This window comes from Chiloscyllium plagiosum, chromosome 2, assembly GCF_004010195.1.
Source record: "Chiloscyllium plagiosum isolate BGI_BamShark_2017 chromosome 2, ASM401019v2, whole genome shotgun sequence".
NCBI lineage: Eukaryota > Metazoa > Chordata > Chondrichthyes > Orectolobiformes > Hemiscylliidae > Chiloscyllium > Chiloscyllium plagiosum.
The window spans coordinates 10,127,853-10,144,083 of NC_057711.1; the positions used below are offsets into that span (position 1 = coordinate 10,127,853).

Genomic DNA, 16,231 nt, shown 5'->3' on the forward strand with positions numbered 1-16,231 from the left:
ATTTTTTTTATTCCTTAACCACATTACCATGACATAAATATAACATTTAATCTAAGTTCATCTTAACTTCTTCCTATATATAAATAACATATCAGAAGAAGTTAAGATGAACTTAGATTGAACTTATATGTAGGGTCATGGTAATGTGGTTAAGGAATAGAAAAAAATATGAAGCCATCTTTTCATTATAATGGTTCATTTTTTTCTTAAGTGAGGGAGGAGTACATTGGATAGATATCAATCTCATCTAAACTTAATCAGTTAAATCCGCGATAATGTATTTGCGATTACATTCTTATGACCCACAACATGTATGATTTGAAAATTAAAATTCTGTAACATAAGACTCCAATGAAATAGTTTCATATTCCTGCCTTTAAAGCGTTCGAAGAATGTAAGAGGATTGTGATCCATGTACACAACTGGCTCCGACACACTGTTCGTGAAATACACATGAAAATGTTGTAAGGCTAGTACCAAACTCAATAGTTCTTTTTTGATCTTGAAGTATTTCCTTTGGTGGATGTTGAGCTTCTTTGAAAAGTAACCAACTGGCTGTTCAATCTCATCATACAGCTCCAACTCCTATGTCATTAGCATCGATGGCAACTTTGAAGCATTTCAAAAAGTTTGGGGTAGCTAAAGCTGGTGCGGTGGTTAATATTGCTTTTAAATGGTCAAATGCCTCCTGGCATTGTTCTATCCACTGAAACTTTGTGTTTTTCTTCAGCAATGCGGTTAAAGGTGCCACTACATTGCTGAGGTTTGGAACAAACTTTCGATAGAATCCACTTAGTCCCAAAAATCAAAGCACCTTTTTCTTCAAGGTTGGTTGTGGAAATTCCTTGATGGCCTTCATCTTTGCATTCAATGGGGTCAACCTTCTATGATCAATGTCCAAAGAACATCACTCCTGCTTTCGCGAATTCAGATTTGTTTAAGTTTATTACCAATTTCGCTTCTCATAGTCGTTCAAAGAGCTCTGCCAACTGTACCATGTGATCTTTCCAGGACTTACTAAAGAACACTACATTGTCCAAATTGACTGCAAAGAAGATAGAACATTACAGCGCAGTACAGGTCCTTCAGCTAGCACAATGGGACTTAGCTTTAAATTGAGGGGTGATAGATACAGGACAGATGTCAGAGGCAGTTTCTTTACTCAGAGAATAGTAGGGGCACGAAACACACTGCCTGCAACTGTAGAAGACTCGCCAACTTTAAGAGCATTTAAATGGTCATTGGGTAAATATATGGATGAAAATGTAATAGTGTAGGATAGAGAGGCTTCAGATTGGTTCCACAGGTCGTCGCAGCATCACAGACCGAAGGGCCTGTACTGTGCTGTAATGTTCTATGTTCCATAACAACATCCTAGCTTCATATTAACTGCTCCTGAAATTAGCATCCTTTATCCTTGAGCTCTACATTTTTAATATGCTTCTAACACAACTTGTAGGATCATCATACTAATTACAGACACAATATCCATCCGTGCTGTGCAAGTCTACAGAGCTAGTTAATTAGACAGGATATATGAATAATTTAGGCTGAAACCTTAAGACATGCTTTTCTCTAATGCACTAATAATAAATGTCAGAAATGCGTTCAACATGAATCAGCACATATTTGCTTGGTTAGTGGGACACTCACTCATGAGAAAAAAAAATTGTCCTCAATGCAAAATTAGGCACTATATGCCAGAGGAGACAGTGTCATGAAAATGCAAACAAGTTTTCAAAAAACCTTGAATGGTGCAAAAACATGACTAATTATATGTAACTGAACTGTGTTCACCTGGCAAACATTTGCTCACTATCAAATGAAACAAACACTATATTTCTAACCTTTGTTTTAGTAAATAATGATAGAACCTTTCTATTAAAATACGCTCATAATACACAACATTTAGCACAGGTATTTCAAGAATAACATGCAAGGTTACAATTTATGATTAAATTAAGGGCAGTTATGATGCTATTTTTCCTGCTATAGTTTGGTTTCAGCACTCAAGCCCTAGATTGAATATTTTATTAATATCTCTAATTAGTTCCCAATCATGCTTTCCCAAATCAGTTGTCATTTCCTCCATTCCAAACACAAATTCAAAATTGAAGTTTGAATACAGAGCACGTCCATAGGCATTATCTTAGTTATAGAACACAATCTCATTCAATGAAGTTATGAATACTCCAAGACAAAGTTCAAGTAAATTGCATTTACTGCTGACAGTGTTTATGAACACAGACTTGAGAATTTGAGTTATTGTATTCCCACATTACAGCAGAAAAAAACTAAGATTGCTCTGATAAAGGTCTTCAATGTTATGGTAGGTAATTACAGGTAAAAGACAATCTTAAAAAGTAATCCCTAAGTATTAGAGGGAGAATTAGATTTCTTTGTAAATATACTATGGGTAGAATGCAGATTATTTTCATAAACTTATGAAAAACGTATTAGAAAACTTCTTGAGAAACAGAAGTTTCGACAGATCTCCAGAGAAAATGCAGGAGTTAACTCACAGATATAGAAAATATAAACACCAAGACAGCCATGATGTATTAAAAGTCTGATTTCAGTGCTGCCATGTCTTATGATTCAATAAAAGCATATCCTAAAAACAGAATTGTAATACATGAAGAAAAAATAATTTCCCAAAGTTCTTTAATTTAAAAGGTATCAGAAGGACCAACAAGTAAAAAAGCTGCAAACTCTTAAATTAATTTCTATAGCATATAATGTGGTTTGTGCATGAAATAAAGGCTAACAAGTCCTATCTATACTGGATTAACTTGTTAATACTACATCAAACCATTTGCAAAAAATATACTCAGAAGAAAACGGAAATGACTAAGGTTCAAAATAAATACTTCTATTTCCAGCAAAGACCAAAATCTGTAGTGATACTGCTGCAGTGAGCCATTATCTAAAAAAATGCATACACAAATATAGAGTTATAGTCATAGTCATAGAGATGTACAGCACGGAACAGAGCCTTCGGTCCAACTTGTCCATGCCAACCAGGTATCCTCCCCTCATCTCGTCTCATTTGCCAGCATTTTGCACATATCCCTTCAAACTCTTTCTACTCATCTAGAAGCCTTTAAATATTCTATGGCTATACTTACTACCTTTCTTAAATAGTGGCACCACATTACCTAACCTCCAGTCTTCTGGCACCTCATTTGTGACTATTGATTATACAAATATCTCAGCAATGGGCCCAGCAATCACTTTCCTAGCTTCCCACAGAGTTCTAGGGAGGTCCTGGGGATTTATCCACTTTTATGCATTTCAAGACATCCAGCACGTCCTTCTCTGAAATATGGACATTTTTCAAGATGTCACCATCTATTTCCCCCACATTCTATATCTTCCATGTCCTTCTCCACAGTAAACAATGATGTAAATTACTCGTTTCACATCTCACCCATTTCCTGCAGCTCCACAATGGCTGCCTTACTGATCCTTGAGGGGCCCTGCTCTCTCCCTTATTACCCTTTGTTCTTAATGTATTTATAAAAACCCTTTGGATTCTCCTTAACCTTATTTGCCAAAGTTATCTCATGTCTCCTTTTGCCCTCCTGATTTCCCTCTTAAGTATATTCTTACTACTTTTATATGCTTCTAAGAATTCACACAATCTCTCCTGTCTATACCTAACATATCCTTCGTTCTTTTTCTTAACCAAAACCTCACTTTCTCTAATCATCCCGCATCCCCTACACCTACCAGCCTTTCCTTTCACCCTAACAGGAACATACAGTCTCTGGACTCTTGTTACCTCTTTTTTTTAATAGAATAGAATATCTACAGTGTGGAAACAGGCCCTTTAGCCCACCAAGTCCACCCTGACCCCTCTGAAGAGTAAACCCATCCAGACCCATTCCCCAACCCGATTATCCCCTACATTTACCCCTGACTAACCAATCTAAACATCTCTGAACACTATGGGCAATTCACCGTGGCCAATTCACCTAACCTGCACATCTTTGGATTGTGGGAGGAAACCCACACAGACACAGGGAGAATGTGCAAACTCCACACAGACAGGCACCCCAGGCTGGAATCAAACCCGGGTCCCTGGCAGTGTGAATCAACAGTGCTAACCACTGAGCCACTGTGCCTCCTAAAACTGAACTTATACTGTTGATGTTACTCTGCATCGCAAACCAGTCATCCAGCCAACTTAGCTAACCAACCCACTGCTGCCCTTCTGAAGGCTTTTTGAAGGCTTCCCATTTTCCAGGAGTTCCTCTAGCCACACCCGCATCAGTCAACCCCACCGCCCCGTGTCCAAACATTTCATCTCCCACTCCCACTCTGCCGAGGACATGCAGGTCCTGGGCCTCCTCCACCGCCATTCCCTCACCACCCATTGCCTGGAGGTAGAACGCCTTATTTTCCACCTCAGAACCCTTCAACTCCAGGGCATCAATGTGCACTTCACCAGTTTCCTCATTTCCCCTCCCCCCTGCCTTACCCCAGTTCCAAACTTCCAGCTCAACACCATCCTCATGACCTGTCCCACCTGTCAATCTTCCTTCCCACCTATCCGATCCACCCTCCTCTCCAATCCATCACCTTTACCCCTTCCTCCATCCACCTACTGCACTCTAAACTATCTTCTCCCGAGCCCCATCCCCTCCCATTTATCTCTCCATCCCCTAGGCTTCCAGCCTCATTCCTAATGAAGGTCTCCTGCCCGAAATGTCGATTTTCCTGCTCCTCGGATGCTGCCTGACCTGCTGTGCTTTTCAGCACCACTCTAATTTTGAAAGTTTTTGCCTAATACAGTCAAAATTAGCCTTCCTCCAAGTTAGAACTTCAACTTTTATATCTGGTCTATCCTTTTCCATCATTATTTTAAAACTAATAGAATTATGGTCGTTGGCCCCAAAGTGCTCCCTCACTGACACCTCAGTCACTTGCCAGGCCTTATTTCCCAAGAATAGGTCAAGTTTTACACCTTCTCCAGTAGGTACAATCACATACTGAACCAGAAAATTTTCTTGTACACATTTAACAAATTCCTCTCCATCTAAACCCTTAACACTACAGCAGTCTCAGTCGATGTTTGGAAAGTTAAAATCCCTACCATAGCCACCCTATTTTTCTTACAAACAACTGAAATTTCCTTACGAATTTGTTTCTCAATTTCCCTCTGACTATTTGGGGGTCTATAATACAATCCCAATAAGGTGATCATCCCTTTCTTATTTCTCAGTTCTACCCAAATAAATGTATTCCCAGGAATATCCTCTTTAAGTAAAGCAGCAATACCAGCCCTCATGAAAGATACCAGTCACCCTTCTCTCTTGCCCCTCTTTCTATTCTTCTTATGGCATTTGTATTCTGGAACATTAAGCTGCCAATCCTCTTCATCCCCGAGCCATGTTTCTGTAATTGCTCTGATATCAAAGTCCCATGTCCTAACCCATGCCCTGAGTTCCCTGCTAGGCCTCTTGCACTGAAGTAAATGCAGTTTAATTTATCAGTCTACCTTGTTCTCTGCTTTGTTCCTGCCTGCCCTGACTGTTTGACTCTTTCCTTTCCCAACTGTACCAGTCTCAGATTAATCTCTTTCCTCGCTATTTCCCTGGGTCCCACTCCCTCCATCGTACTAGTTTAAATCCTCCCAAGCAGCTCTAGCAAATCTCCCTGATAGTATATTAATCCCCTTCCAATTCAGGTGCAATCCATCCTTCATGTACAGGTCTCTTCTACCCCAGAGGAGATTCAGATCCAAAATGTAAATGCTTCTCTTCTGCACCAGCTTCTTCCCATGCATTCATCTGCTCTATCCTCCTTTTCCTACCCTCACTATCTCGTAGCACCGGGAGTAATGCAACTATTACTATTCTAGAGGGCTTCCTTTTTAAATTCCTGCCTAATTTTCTATATTCTTCCTTCAGAATCTCATCGTTTTTCCTTCCTATGTCGTTGGTACCAATGTGTACAATGACCTCCTGCTGGTCCCTCTCCCCTTTCAGAATATTCTGCACCCTCTCAGAGACATCCTTGGTCTTGGCACAAGGCAGACAACACACTATTCTGATTTTTTACTGCTGGCTGCAGAAACGTCTGCCTGTGCCTCTGACTAGAGAATCCCCTATCACAATCTATCGTGAGGAACCTGACATAACTGTCATTACAGTACAGCCTGTCTCTATATCAGAAACTTAGCTGTTCATGGAACATTCCCCTGACAGTCCATCGCCCCCTAAATTTTCCAAAACAGCATACTCATTTGAAATGGGGATAGCCACAGAAGACTCCTGCACTACCTGCCTACCCCTCTTACCTTTCCTGGAGTTAACTCATCTACCTAACTGTATCTGTAGCATTTCTCCCTTCCTATAACTGCCATCCATCATTTCCCCTAGCTCTTGCGAATTCCTCATTGCCTCTAACTGCCACTCCAACTGATCCATGCGATCTGTCAGGATTCACAACACTTGCTGCAGACATAATCATCAGTAAAATGGAAACAGTCCCTAAATTCCCACATCCAACAGGAAGACCATATAACTCTACTAAAGGCCATTTTTGGTCCTTCACAATCTACTGACCCAGAAAATAGCACCGTCTTATTGGTCTAAAATAACAGTGTTCCAGGCTAACTTAGTACTTATGGTTTATATTTTTAAAATTTAACCAAGAGATAGATTTCAATAAAACATATAATCAACAAAGAACCCATTGTACTCACGACTGTAGACTTACAGCAAGGTTAAAAACTATGCACTTATCTGTTCCTGTGCTGTGAGCTCACTCACACAGGTTCCTCCAATGTCAGCTGTGAATTTCACTGTTTTAATTTTTCCAGGATGCACTCCGTTGTCCAGAGATACATTAACTCAAATCGGAAAGGCAGTAACTGTGCAGATTCACTGCCGTGTCAGATAGCAGTGTAGGTTTCTTCCTCTTTCTCCCTTACTGACCACGTGCTTGCTGCCTTTTTGTCTGTCTTTCTCAATTTTTTAAAAGTGCCGTTGTTTTGACTTTTTTCCCCCAAGATTCCAGAACAATGCAATAGCATACAAAATAGAAATTGCTGCTCCTGGAATTCAAGGAAATCATCTCCATATATGAAATAATATTTTTAGCATCTTTCACAAACTTAAATTTGTCTCACACAGTTTTACTGTCACTGAAGTACGACTAAAGCATAGAAATATAGTCACTGTGTAGAAGTCAATTTGCAAACTGCAAGGTCCCACAAAACTGCAATTTAATGATCAGAGAATATGTTTCAGTAACTTTGATTGGAGGATAAATTTTGTCTAGAACACCAGGAATAACTCTCCCACTCTTCTTAAACTCTGGTGCCTTGAGATTTTTGACATTCATCAGACTACTGACTGGACCTCAGCTTAATATCTGTTCAATATTAATACATTTAACAATTCAAATTGTTCCTTAAATCAATGACAGATCTGCAACCAGTATATGGGGCAAAGTTATTGCTGAAAACACCACAGACAGAATCATGTTTTGGATGTAGGTTTGCTCGCTGAGCTGGAAGGTTCATTTTCAGACGTTTCATCACCATACTAGGTAACATCTTTGGAATCGCGTTTAGAAGAACAAAATCAATCACTGTAATTATCTTTAGTTATTACAGAAAATATTCTTCAATGTTTGAATTATCAATTATTCATTTGCCAACAGTTAAAGATTTAGGACTGATACAGACACCTACGCTGCTTCAATAGGAATCAGTTGCTGTCATGTGGATTCTAAGCATGTTACTCTAAAAGCATTAAATAAATTTTATATTAACATTTGTACTTTAGAGTGACCTAAGGTTTCTAAGAATGGATCCTTGCAACCTAAAATGGACTGTAATGTAGTTTATTTGTATCTATATTTCTCCAATCTATCCAATGTGAAACTAAATTAAAAGCATTAAATAGCTTTATCGCACAGCAAGTTGAATTAACACAGCAACAGTTATTATGATCAGATCTACTTATTCCAAATCAGTAAAACCTATCCATGTAATTACATTAAAAACAGTGAATAAACTATAATAGCGAAATGCTCTGATTTATTTAGCTCCTCCAACAGAGTAGCTCCTCTCCATTCTGTATTGTCATCTAGTCGAGAAACTTTGCTCCTACAGCTGTAGAGCAGATGGTGAATTGATCATTCCCAGAAGGGACAGGAGTACAGGGACACCAGCAAAATTTAGTACAGATAAGTAACTGTCACTTTTTGATGCACATTCTAGAACAATTCATCCTCTCCTCCACTCTACATCATCCTCCAAAGCAATTATTTCTACAATGGCAACTCCACACATAAGAAATAGGAGCTCAAGTAGGCAACTTGGTCCTTCAAGCCTGTTCTGCTATTCAGTTAGATAATGGGTAGGCTACACATCTTTCCGCGTTATCCTCATTTTCTTTAGTTTCCTCTATACCGAAAATCCATCGATCTGTATCTTGAATGGAATCAACAACTGGGTTCCACAGTTCTCTAGAGTAGAGTAAAGTATTTTGAAGATTCACAGCCCTTTGAGAAAAGAACCTCTTCACCTCAGTCCTAAACGATCAACCCTTTATTCTCAGACTTTAATCATCTCACCATGTTCCAGATTTCCAAGCCAGAGCCGAGGAAAACTTTTCTCTATATCTGATAAAAAAATTAACGTATTTTAATTAGATCACCTCTCATTCTTCTAAACTCCAGGGAATCTAGGCCTATGCTACTCCGTTTCTCCTCATATAACATACTCAGTTTCTTCCTCATTCCTCCAGCAAAGCACACACTTGTTCTAAACAATACAGAGCAACCACTCTGACCAATCATCTTACTTTAAGAAGTCCAATAAAAGGATATTGATAGACAGTTAGATATACCAGTTCAGAAAGTACACACTTAGCAACACTAGATGTACATTGCAATCAACCAATCAATCTTAAAACTAGCAAAAGATCAGCTGAATTGAAGAAAGCTGAAGATTATGTCCCATACAGACATAAATTATGACTATAGCAAGACTACAAATAAATTTCATTACTTAGTTGAAGAAGAATGGCAATGAACAATAAGGAGCAGTTATTCTGTCAATTTTGCTTTGATATTTTCCATTTTCTAGAAGCACAGAAGAATCCATATTGCAGTTACTTTGGCTAACCAAAACCTAGTAGTTAGACATCCTCAGGAGAACCAGTTTATACCCTTTGGTTTGTAATAGAGCATAACTAACTTCAGATTAGATAAAGTCCAGCAGTGTTCAGAGGTTTGATAGAATCTTGGATGTCTTCTAAAGTTAAACAAAGTTAAATGTTCTGAAAATCCAGCTGTTCCCATCAGTTCTTTTGAAACTTCTGCTCACATTTGCAGAATTCTTAATGGCAATAGTGGAATTCAAAACCAAATAATATAACAAGGACATTCATGACAAATTAACTAGAATTTTTTGAGGAGTTAACATGCAGGATAGATAGAATGGAAGGAGTGAATATAATACATTTGGATTTTCAGAAGGCATATTAAGGTATTCAAAATTATGAAAAATTTTGACAGGGTAAAGAAAGATATTCTGCTTCCACTTGTTGGCATATCAGTAACCAGAGGTCACAATTTCAAGACTGTCAGCAAGAGAGCTAGGAGTGCGATAACGAGAAACTTAACTCAGAGAATTGTTACAATTTGAAAAGCACTGCCTGGGAGAGTGGTGGAAGTAGATTCCATTGGAGAGTGCAAAAGAGAGCTGAATATATATTCGCAAGTGATGAATTTAGAGTGCGAAGGATAGTATGCTGGAGAATGAGACTAGCTTGGTAGTCGGTACAGTAATGATGAGTCAAATGGCCCCCTTCCATACTGTGAAATTCTATGATTCTAAGGCTACTTAATAAGACAAGAGCCTTTGGTGTTGTCGATAGAATATTAGCATTGGTTAGAGGTCTTGCTAACGAATAGAAAGCAGAGAGTTGGGATAAGAGGGGCATTTTCAGGTTGGCAACCGCAACTAATGGAATCCCATGTGATCAGTGCTGGGGTCACAACTATTTACAATGAAATATATTAATGACTTGGATGAGGAAAGTGACTGTAATGTTGCAAAGTTTGTAGATGATACACAGGAATGTCAGATCAGCCACAATCCTATAGAAGAATATATTGGCCTTGGAGGGAATACACCGCAGGTTTACAAGGATACCTGGACTTAAATGTTAAGTCATGAGGGCAGATTACACAAATTAGGCCTATTTTCTTTAGAATTTAGAAGGTTAAGGGGTGAAGCAGCCTTATTGAAACATACTGAAAGATGTTTCATATTGAAAGATTCTTATGGCATTGGGCAGTGTACATGTGGTAAGATTGTCTCCCCTTGTGGGAGATTCTAGGCAAGTGAGCATAATCTCAGAACAAAGGGTTGCACATTTAAGGAAGAAAAGAGGAGGAATTTCTTTATTCAGAGGATAATAAAACTGTGGAATTTATTTACTGCACAGGGTTCTTGAGTGTGGATATTGTTAAATATATTCAAAGTTCAGATAGGCAGATTTTTCACCAGTAAGGGAATCATGGCATGTAGGAAAAAGGCAGGAAAGTGGAGTTGAGAATTATCAAATCACCCATGATTGCATTTAATGGTAGATCAGACTTGATGGGCTGAATGGCCTCTTTAAGCTCCAACGTTTTTGTATTAGAAGAAATAGGAGCAGGACTAGGCTAAGGCCTCACGCCTACTCTGTTATTCAATAAGGACATGGTTGATCTGATTCTGGCCGCTAGGCAAAAATGAGGACTGCAGATGCTGGAAACCAGAGTTTAGATCAGAGTGGTGCAGGTCAGGCAGCATGCGAGGAGCAGGAAAATCGACATTATGGGCAAAAGCCCTTCATCAGGAGGGCTTCTGCCCATAATGTCGATTTTCCTGCTCCTCGGATGCTGCCTGACCTGTTGTGCTTTTCCAGCACCACTCTGATTCTGGCCTCTAATCCACTTTCCTGCTTATTTCACATAACACTCGACTCCGCTTGTAGTTCGAGAATAGGTTAATTTTGATTTGGATATATTTAATGACTGAGCTTCCATAATTTTCTGGACGACTACTTAAACTAATAATGCATTTTGAAACAAGTCTGAGTGTCCCTACCCCATCCACAATGGAAACTTTTTCCACAGTATCTTAAATGTTATCATCGAGGAGAAAGTGAGGTCTGCAGATGCTGGAGATCAAAGTTGAAACTTTATTGCTGGAACAGCACAGCAGGTCAGGCAGCATCCAGGGAACAGGAGATTCGACGTTTCGGGCACAGGCCATTCCTGAAGAAGGGCCTGTGCCCGAAACGTCGAATCTCCTGTTCCCTGGATGCTGCCTGACCTGCTGTGCTGTTCCAGCAATAAAGTTTCAACTTAAATGTTATCATCCAATTAATCTCAACCACAGTTAGTTTTACATTAATAACTACCCTCTTCAACCAGAATAAAATAATGTTTTAGAACATATTAAAATTACTGAACAAGAAAAAAGGATATTGTCTCAATACATGCTATGTTAATCTGTCCATTACATAATTTACATGCAGTGGATACAATGCATTAAAACGAGTTCAGATAAACTCCATGTCATTTCATGGCAATGTTTTGATATGCCTGTTCAACATGGAGTAAAGGTATTGCAACAATGTCTGTAGTGCATGTAAAGACTTTGGCGCACTACAGATGCAGTATCTTCAGTATGTACGCACATACCATGGACACCCTGCTTCCGTCAGCCGACTTCACAGCGACTTAAAGCCTTTGTAAACGCTTTTTACTGCAAAGGGAAGATAAATCAACTTTAAGGAAAGGTCGATGTATTCTGTAGCATGTAAAGAGTAGTGTAATTGAGAATGTTTATAAGCACATGCAACAAGCTAGTTGAAGCCCAAACTGGATGAATGACTGTTTCATGCTTGTAATTATGAAGCACCTTTGGTAGCTGCAAAGGATAAAGTTGAAACATGCTAATTCAGCATTCTTAAAATCAAATTCTGCAAAGCACAAGAGGAAACATCAGTTCTAGTGCACTTTTGATAACTTATCAAAGACATCATACAACAAAATACAAAATGTTGAGCACTAACATTTACGGTGTCACAACCTTACCTTTTTGTCTTTGCTTTTCTTGTTGCTTTGCTGTATCCCAAACATTTTTTCAATTCCAAACAATTTACTTGTCAGTTCATTCTTCTGAGCTACAATGCGAAAAGGCTGGCCTAACCCACTCCCAACTCGATATTTTTCTGTCTGAATCTTGGTCATTGGAGGGGGAAGATCCTGCTTCAGTGTACTACAATTCACACTGGACAGTCCATCTGTGGATTCTGCATAGGATTCCTGATCACTGCTGCTACAGTACTGCCAGTCCTTACGAATGTGAAGGGGAAGCCATCTTGGAGTTGCAGAAGGAGTACTGTTCACTGTATCGGATTTCTTAGTTGAAGTAAACACAGACCACGGAGATGTTCCTGGAACATCAAGTCGAGCAGAAGGACCAAGATGTCTGTTACCGTTATGCAAAGTACAATCAGCCTGTGCCAAATCTGAAAGTCGGGAAGAATGTAATTTACCTTCCATGGTAACCATTCCATTCCATTGAGAAGTACCTTGCATCTGTCCTTTAGCTTGGACATTACCCCAAGCAACATGGGGGGCATGTTTGTTTGAGTTGGTACCCAGATCAACAACTAAAACTCTGTTATTCTTTTCCTCCTGACTATAGCATCCAATTCCACTATCACTGTTACTGCCAGTACTATTGTTCTGCTGACCATCAGACAGGTCCCCATCAAGAAAAGCTCTTGCACGCACATTTTCAAATGACTCCCCCATGTCCTTGTACAACACAGATACAAACTGAAGAACAGGCTGAGAGGAAGGGGGAAACTCCAAGCAGCCACCATAGTCCGGAGTGCATTCAATACTAAATCGCCTAGCAATACCCTGGTGAATTTTATGCTGACAGAGATCTGGATCTACCATGAAGACATGACATGAAGTCCTCAGCCCACCATCATTTTCACTAGCAAGGCTTTGGTCATCAGACATTTGCATGGTCACCAATCCAAAGAATCTTCGATCATCTGGGCACACAGCACTGAAGGCCAATTTTTCTGCAGGATACACAGCTAGAACAATATTTTTGTCATTGAATAACTTAATGCAGTCATGCATTATCTTCATTAGGACAAGGGAATGAATCTTCTGCTCAGCACGCAGACGTCGCATGCAGCCACGGATAGCCTGTAAGCTATCATTTTCCAGATTTGAACTTGTTGAAGGCAATTCAATGGAACCCAAGTAGCCTACAACCATCCCAACATTCAAAATGCTAGCATCTAAAATGAATCCATCTTGGTTTTCAAGGCCATTGACAAAAACAGAGTCATCATTCAACACCTTCATAACTTCTTCCTCAGAAAGTGAATTGTGGTTTGTTTTTGCACTTCTAGATCTGCTTGGAAATCCATTGGCTTTTTCAGTCATTTGTCCTTGTTGCTGTATACAGGTCTTCCCACATTTGGCAGAATTATTGGAATTGTCAAAAAGCATCTTAAATATGCCACCTGACTGGACATCAGCAACTACTTTTTCAGCTCTGTTTAGACCCAGTAATTTTGACTTTGGTTTACTGTTCATCCAAGCTGCTTTGCCTTCATTGAAATAAACTTCCTCATCACTAGAACCTGTATCAGAGTGGTTACTACCCTCAGCAATGACAAGGCGTAGTACGCCTGTGCATTGTCCTATCAATTTTACAACATCTTCATGAGAGGCTTTAGAGACATTAATGTCATTAACATTAAGTATGCGATCACCAGAGCGAAGCCCAACGTAATGTGCTGGGCTTCCTTTCAGAATGCAGCTAAGGACACAGGGAGCTTGGCCAGAAAGTGTGAATCCATATCCAGTTCTTCCCCTGGCGATATCCACATTCCTGATCCGGAGGGAAGGATTGGTGTTTGAATGGCGCTTCAATTGATCAGCTTGCCTCTGCATTGTTTATATTCCTACAATGCATAATAGTAAACTTGAAATGGCACTGGGATGGCCAGGAACCAACTGGCCAAGTGCTTCAGTAAAAAGTTCATTGTAGCTGTGTCTTTAAATATCTCTCAAAATCCCAATAAAAACACCTGAAAAGGTAAAACAAAATACATATCAAACTACTGTTGTTCCACACAAGCTATTGTGGGGAGAGAAAGTAAATTCTTAACATGATTCCACTCAATAACTTTCTAATACAAGTCACTTATTTGATCGGGTTTTTTTTTGGAAAATAGTTATCAGAACTCATTTACAGGGGTTCTTGTTTATGTGAAAATTTCATATTAATTAGTAATTTTTGACCTTTGTGCTCTTCAATGATAAGCATCTAGACTGGTGCACATTTGTTAATTGGAATATAATGCAACAATTTATCCTAATAAAAACAGTGTGCACAACCCCACCCTCTTATAATTCATATAAGAGACTTTTTTATAACCTGCTTGTCACAGAGAGCATTTTTTTGCTCTGCTGAAAAAACAATGCCTGGAAAGAAAGGAAACATTGCATTTACTGTGAAGCGTTTTACAAAATGTGTTCCAATACCTGAAAACATTTTTACAATATAAAGTAGTCTAGAATAAAACTTTCACAGAACACAAAATAATTAAGTTTCAATTATTGCAAATGTGCTCAACAATGTAAACTTCCACAGAACTCTTAAGAAGTGGTGATTACACTAGTGTTATTATTTTAAATGTCATAAAATCTAGAAACTTTTACAATAACCATACTAATAACAAATACTCTATTCATTTTCAATTGTAAAATGAATCCATAATTCTTAAGTGATATCAACATCAAATTTACTCTGACCCAAAAATTCTAGATGTTTACATTTCTATCTTTATAAGTAAGCAAGCACTTGCAACAACTGTCAGAAACTCCCCAAAGTCTTTCTACTTACAGAATTGAATCCCCAAATGTCCCCATCACACTTATATTTCGTACAAAACATGTTTTAAAACATTTTTAAAAGTATACCACGTTCAGAATCGGTTGTCTAGAGCTGAAAAGCACATTTGAAAGTGGTGGGAAAGTTGCATTGTTAAAAGCCACCCCATTAACAGGTTTTACACCAAATTGCAATCAAACTACATCTGGAAAAGGAGATCGCAAGAGAAACAAGACTCACTTTGTTTGATTGATGGGATACCTGGATTACAAACGCTTGGGCCCGGTTTAAAGGCTTCAAATGTAGATCGATTAAAAAAAAGTACCTAATACACTGTTTGGTTTTCAGCCGTTGTTTTACGGCGCTAAAAGATAAGATTGAGACATCACACACACTCAGGCCGGACAAAATCCAAAACACCAACCCCACCCCTTAAAAATAAAAGATGAGTATTTCCTTTTGGCGCAGTTGAAAATATTAAGTGAGAAGATGGAAACACTTCATTAAAACACGATGGAGCGGATTTTTCCGCTAATCTTTTACATACCGAATTTTCCCCAAATGCGGATTTGAAGCATTAGCGCTGCTTCTACACATTTACACTGAGTCCGTGCTATAAATGGAAGCCCGACTCTCCTTAGGGATTGCTTCAAATGGCTCCTTGGTCTCAACTTTGGAGAGATCTCTTTCTTTCTCCAACCAAAGAATAACTTCCAGGATTGTTCCACTGACACAGGGCTCACCCTAACCTGATGGCGGGTGCCTCCGCCAATGAGACAATAGCGACTAATGTTTCGACGCCGTCGCCAGGGGCAACCACATTGTCTATTGGATAAGAATCCCGTCAATCATCTGAAGATACCGCCCTTTCACTAATTGTACCCTCACCATTGAGGAGTCCGAGGAAAGAGCTGAAACTTTAACGTGTGTGTTTAACGACCAACACATTAACACGTACGTATCTAAATACTTCAAAACTTATTAAACATTTATTAAGAATTCATTTCACGTCGTGTACTTATTTTTCTCGGGGGTTGACACAAAGCTTTCTATTGCTCTGCGACCGTTGTCAACCCAAAAACCAGCTCGATCAAACAATGGAACTTCTCCCCCCACAACATACACCAAAAAAAGACTGTTATCTTGGATCGTAACGAACGAATCGACCGCTGTCGATCGATGACTAAAACAAAAATACTTTCTAAAAGAGTAAATTTGTTTTAATATCACACGAAACGTTGCTCCAATCGAGTATTGGGAAGACTTAAATCACTCGATTGG

General features: G+C 39.0%; 1 protein-coding gene across 1 annotated transcript in view; it reads right to left on the minus strand.

The window, feature by feature from the left end:
* Positions 1 to 15,484, minus strand: part of rgs12b (regulator of G protein signaling 12b) — a 269,956-nt gene extending 254,472 nt beyond the window's left edge. Inside the window, exons 1-2 of the mRNA XM_043703699.1 lie at positions 15,191 to 15,484; positions 12,115 to 14,144 (exon numbers count right to left, since the gene is read on the minus strand). Of these exons, the coding sequence (XP_043559634.1) occupies positions 12,115 to 14,007 (1,893 nt within the window). The 5' untranslated portion in view covers positions 14,008 to 14,144; positions 15,191 to 15,484. The remainder of the gene's footprint in view (positions 1 to 12,114; positions 14,145 to 15,190) is intronic.
* Between the last annotated feature and the right edge of the window lie 747 nt (positions 15,485 to 16,231).